We start from the raw sequence: 6,275 nt of genomic DNA on the forward strand, positions 1-6,275 counted from the left end.
TGAACACAGAACCCAGGATAAGTGTTCTGGCGAGAGACTGGTAGGTTCTGGGTTCGAATCTTGCGAGACGGGATCGTGAATGCGCACTGCTGAGGAGTCCTACAATAGGACGAAACGGCCACCCAGTGCTTCCAGGTTCTCCATGGTGGTCTAGCTTCAATTGACTCATGACCTCAACTATATAAAATTAACGATTTGTTTAGTACAAATAAGTTATTCTAACTATATGTAATTAGACATTCCTTTGATAACTGGAAATCAAACTTGGTTGAAATCCTTGAATTATAGGAATCTATAAGAAGTAATGTTAAAGAATCAATCATCAAAGTATAGAGCATACTTAGTTTTTAAACCTATACATCGTTTTCTACGAGATGGGGTCGCTAACCCCATGCCTAACCCTCCTCCTTTATTCGGGCTTGTGACCGACAGTAGCCGCCGGAGAAGCTACAGGCCGATTTGAATGTTAACATACATGTATATATTCAAAAGACAAGCTTATGATAATCTAATGACTAATACATCAAGCTACAAATGATTATAAATGAGATCCTTATCAATTTTAATATCTTCATCTGAATTACTGATGTCAATCTTCTGTCATTGTGACTGCATCAGAGATATGTTTTATAACCAACTTGAAATCATTTCCTAGTGAAAGATCGGTTGTTCTGATATGATAAAGATTGATAGTGAAACTTTAATCTATGTACAACCTTTGAACATTACTAAAATGACCCTGGAATGTTCATCTGTGGTGTGCGCTACTGATGTCTACAGATATAAGTACCATATGTCAGCAATCGAAAGTGAAATACCCGGAGGCAGAAGGTTTAGAAAATCGAAGAGAAGAGAACGAGAATAGAGAATGATTAGTGTCAAAATGGTATTCAGTCAAAGGGGTGAATGAATTTCGCGCCAAAATCTAAGATCTGCTATCTTAAATCTGATTGGTTCGTCCATAAATTATAGTCTTACAGAAGTGATACATCTAACGAATAACGAAAACCTTAATTTTAAATATAAAGAAAGTTTTTCGTTACATAATGATATCATCTGGTAAACATTTGAAAAACAGAATAAATTCAATAGCTGTTTTGCCCCCAAAATACCCTGGTACGGCCGAGAATGGGGAGAGTACGCTCTCCCTCTCCAAATGCTCTCACATGGTCACGCACATATAGCCTCTGTCAAGGAAGTCCTACTCACTGCCTTCTCGTGGCAAGGGTGTTGTTCACGAAAGTGAGAGGACGAAAATAGAATGTCCGGTGCTTCAACCGGGTTGGTGGACACGGAAAGTCCACCTAGGGAAGTTGGAAAACCATGATTCCAAACCAATGGTGTACATGGGCTCCAGTATCCTGAAGGAACAATTGGTGTATGAATCAATCGTTGGTCACCGGCTATCATGGGACTGCATCTCCTTACGATGCCCCACTGCGTAGTGGATCAGACCTTAAGGTCAAAGGCTCCGGGTGTGGGCCCCTAAGAAAAACATCTGCTTCAGTTTGGGCACCTGGGCAGTATCACAGCCATCACACAAATCAAATAAGATTTTTGTGGCGCATGTATATCTGGTACCCCTTTGTACCAATATTTATGTGTTTAAATGAATGAATAATAAATTCACTCACACCTTCTACCTTGAGGCCAATCACTAGTGAGATCAAGATTAATGTCCAGGTTAAAAGCTTCTGGAGTTTAGTTTAAATTAAACTTTATTTCCTTCTAATGTTTTAGATGTATGGTAAAACTTTATTGGAGCATATCGAATCAGAGACATCAGGTGATTATCGTAAACTTCTTGTTGCCGTCTGTAAGTTTAAAGGCATACTTATTACGATTGTTGTTTGAATAAAAATTTATAATTTTCGGTATGAAGTCATGAAGATTGTTGAGATTTATGAAGATCACGAACTGATTTAAATTGGATAACCATTGGTATCATGAAAGCATCGATATGCTGTTTCGTCCTAGTACGGGACTCATCAGAAGAGCGCTTCCATAACTGTGCCACTGAGGACTTAACCCACGACCTTCAATATCGTCCGCAAACTCTTAACCTATAAATTACTGTTTTGTAATTCAATCATGTACAAGTTTAACTTCAATCAATTTACCATATTGCTACACCATATTCTATTGTCTTTGGTGAGTATCTCCCTCACACTCTACAAGTTTAAACTCTACTGATCAGGCATTATCACTAGACCAAAGGTCCTGGGTAAGATCCGCTGCATTGGGGTAATGTATCCGCCCCATGGATAACTACTATACTAGAAGTAAACAACTGTTCAAGAGTTCTCTTTTTTCGGAAATTATTCTATATAGTTGAGATCATAAATCAATTGAAGCTAGACCACCACGGAAAACCTGGAAGTACTTGACGGCCATTTCGTCCTATTGTAGGACTCCTCAGCAGTGCGCATTCACGATCCCGTCTCGCAAGATTCGAACCCAGAACCTATCAGTCTCATGCGCGAGCGCTTAACCGCTAGACAATTGAGGCGGCATTCAACGGTGTTAATGTCTAACTTCAAACAATTATTATTATATATATGGAATGTGTTGTTATTAGTTTATATATTTTTGATAGGGGATAACTTTCCGCAGTCTCATTTTTTAAAGTCTTCAACAATCCATATGATCTAGTGAGATATAAGACACTCGTGATGATAATACACTGATTAATATTTGATTCCTATGTTTAATTAGTGAATAGATCTAATCATTAGTTAGGTATTCTGAGCGGATTTCCTGAATACTGCTTTAGGACACAAGCTATATAGGCAGAGATGGATAATGGCTTACAGTGAAATTCAGGACGCATCAACTATTCAATGTATGTGAATACATCTGATGAGTCCTAAACAGGATGAAACACGGGCCCTGGACCCCATTGCTAGCCCTTCTCTCAAATTTTCGTAACCTTTTACTCCCAGACATTCCACTTTTGATTGATGTTTAATACTACTTATATCTGTCAACATAAGTAGCATACACCACAGTAATAGAATGAGTGGTAATTGCCTTTATCTCAGGTCTAATAACTAGAAGTATTCATGCTCTTCAGATATGTATACAAATCATCTCTTTGATACCACACATAAAATTCTATGATTGTTCTTTGTTAATTCACTTTTCATTTAGTACGATATGCAATCGATCGTCCTAGTCTAATTGCTGAATGGTTACATGATTCAATGGCTGGTTTAGGAACAAAAGATTATGCATTAATGCGTTTATTAATTACACGTTCTGAAGTAAGTTTATATGATTTGTAAAATGTTGTTTGATTTTAATAGTTGAGATCATGAGTCAATTCAGGCTAGACCACAATGGAAAACATGGAAGCACTGGACAGCCGTTTCATCCTATTCTGGAACTCCTCAGCAGTGTGCATCCACGATCCCGCCTCATGAGATTCGGACCCAGGATCTCTAGACCAAATTGACTTTAAACTAGACAACCAAAAACTAATGAACATTGAATAGCTGTGTCATCATAGTATGAGGCTCTTTAGTATTGAGCACCAATGAACCAGTCACGAATCAAGCCGAAGACAGTTATACAATATTTCTAGGCCACTCCAGTATATTCGCAATAATCCAAATGACAGTGGTGAACCATATTTCGCACCCAATATGATTAAACTCTACATGTCACAGTTATTCATTAGAAATTCCAGAGCTCTTTTCCAAGTTATAAACAGAAATATATGGTCACTAGCGGTGTAATCCAGGACACGCAGATACACCCAGCTGACGAGTCCAAAAAAAGAATGAAAAGATCGTCCTGGATTGAACTCCCAGCCACCATAAGTCTCTAAAAAAGATCATAACTTGGTGTCCATATTGAGGTAGTCCGCAAAAGATGCACATATCCCAAAAGAGAATGATCAATTACAGTCCTAAACATCAATAAGATCTAAACAACTAATATATATATATATATATGATTTCTTTTCGAATCATTGAGTCTGTATTTATTGATTTCGATACATAACAACGATGAAACAGTCGTCTACGATGGAAGTTATAATTCAGTATTCCATTCTTCACATCATTATTAGTACGGGTTTGATATACCCCGTCGTTGTATTCAGGATCGAACTTTCAACCAGTCTTTGTTGGCATATAAGCATCCTATTTTGTCACAGGTTTTATGCAACTAGCAGTGGGATCCAGGACGCGCGCTTTGTCTTATCTGGAACCTATCAATTGAATGTATCACTGATGTTAACAATGAGACTGGGACTTAGTACCTTTTGCTTCAAGCTCCAATGCTACCGAGATGATTCAAACCTTTAAAATATATAACATAAACACCGTACCATTGAACTAACTAGCGGCGATCCAGTCTCAGCTGGTCAGTAAACAGTGTGTTGGGATTTGGAGCGGACGATACCGAGTTCGAGTCCTAGTGTGAGCATCAATACACATCCAGATACGTCCAGCTGATGAGTCCCAAATACAACAAAACGCGTGTCCTGGCTTGAAAACTGTACTCATGAGTTAGTTTCTCATAGTATAACAACTCAGTACAAGTTTGTGTGAGTAGATTTTATCCATAATATTTGTCAGAAAGTGATATACTATCTAGTCGCTTAACCTAAATCAAGAACTGATTAGTTGATTTATTCTCAGTCATTGAGATATATGTCCAATAAACCTCCCTTTCTTGATTTATTTTCTTTTAAGAAATTGATAACATCAGCATTAACTCCTTAGCATAGAAACCTATAAAGAATAAATCAAAGTTAAGTGTAAATGAACCCTCCTACTCCATACACACGAACAAATTCAGATGAAGACAACTAATGTAGCAGCAGCCTCCGCATCGATAGGCCTCCACATTCACAAAGGAAAAGAAAGATTCTCAAATACAACACGGGGAACACCAACACAATCACACTTGATGGAGAAACTCTGGAAGATGTGGAATCTCTCACGTACTTGGGAAACATCATTGATAAACAAGGAGGATCTGATGCAGAAGTAAAGGCGAGGATGGGCAAAGCAAGGGTCGCTTTCTTACCATTGAAGAACATATGGATTGAAAACAACTGTCAACCAATATCAAGGCCAGAATCTTCAACAAGAACGTCAAGACAGTCCTACTATACGGAGCTGAAACGTGGAGAACTACTACAACCATCGTCAAGAAGGTACAAGTATTCATAAACAGTTGTCTACGCAAAATACTCAACATTCACTGGTTGGATACCATCAAAACAGAGAGGAATAACCAGTCTCCAGTTGAAGAGGAAAAGACATTGGAAGTGGATAGGACATACATTGAAGAAATCTCTAAACTGCATCATGAAGCAAGCCCTAACTTGGAATCCTGAAGGGAAGCGGAAAAGAGGAAGGCCAAAGAATACATTACTCTGAGAAATAGAAGCAGATATGAAAAGGATGATTAACAACTGGAAAGAACTGGAAAGGATTGCCCCGGTCAGAGTTGGATGTAGAATGCTGATGAGTGGCCTATGCTCCTCCACGAGATGTAACAAGCGTAAGTAAGTAAGTGTAAATGAACTAATACTTCTTTTTCTAAAGTACATTCGATTATAATTTCATGTTGACCTCTCTCTCTCTTTCTCTTTACCCTCTGTCTCTGAAATGACTTCCAACACATTATATAAAGATTGATCTTCAAGATATAATGGATGCATATGAATCAATTTATGGTAAATCATTATTGAATGCAGTAAAAGATGATACATCAGGTGATTATCGTAGAACCTTATGTGTTCTAATGGGTGAAATATATAATCAACAACAATAATAATATACTTTAAATATCATCAATTATATTAATCTTTGTCATTCTACTTAATGTTGTTATATCTTGTGTCCGTCTGGATACTCTGTTAAGGTATAATGTGATAATACCGCCAATCGGAGAGAGCAGTGAATTATCGATAGGATCAATGATACACGAAACCCGTATGAGCAGTCTTGAGTACTTATCGATCCTGCTTTCTGCCTAGCCCATCAATTAAATCCAGAACATAAATAACAGCCTCTGTAGTATGAATCTTTTATCTCAAACATACTCTGGGTTTATATACCAAACAAACAGATCACATCGTAGCATAAAATAGAAAGTACAAGATCTAGCCTAATGTGGCTGTGAATGTGGGAGATAGTAGTTGATAGACAGGGCATAACTCAAGGATGGTAAGAGGGATACGAATATGAATAGTTTAGTTATTTGACAATTATACGATAAAAACATACGCATAGTAATGGTCCATAAGTAGTTCTCAA

General features: G+C 37.7%; 1 protein-coding gene across 1 annotated transcript in view; it reads left to right on the forward strand.

Moving 5' to 3' along the window:
* Positions 1–5,844, forward strand: part of Smp_074150.1 (putative annexin) — a 29,768-nt gene extending 23,924 nt beyond the window's left edge. The window contains exons 8-10 of the mRNA XM_018797855.1: positions 1,741–1,816; positions 3,151–3,263; positions 5,650–5,844. Coding sequence (XP_018652855.1) covers positions 1,741–1,816; positions 3,151–3,263; positions 5,650–5,790 — 330 coding nt within the window. The 3' untranslated portion in view covers positions 5,791–5,844. The remainder of the gene's footprint in view (positions 1–1,740; positions 1,817–3,150; positions 3,264–5,649) is intronic.
* The last annotated feature ends 431 nt before the right edge of the window (positions 5,845–6,275 follow it).

The sequence above is a fragment of the Schistosoma mansoni genome, chromosome 6 (assembly GCF_000237925.1).
Source record: "Schistosoma mansoni strain Puerto Rico chromosome 6, complete genome".
Classification (NCBI taxonomy): domain Eukaryota; kingdom Metazoa; phylum Platyhelminthes; class Trematoda; order Strigeidida; family Schistosomatidae; genus Schistosoma; species Schistosoma mansoni.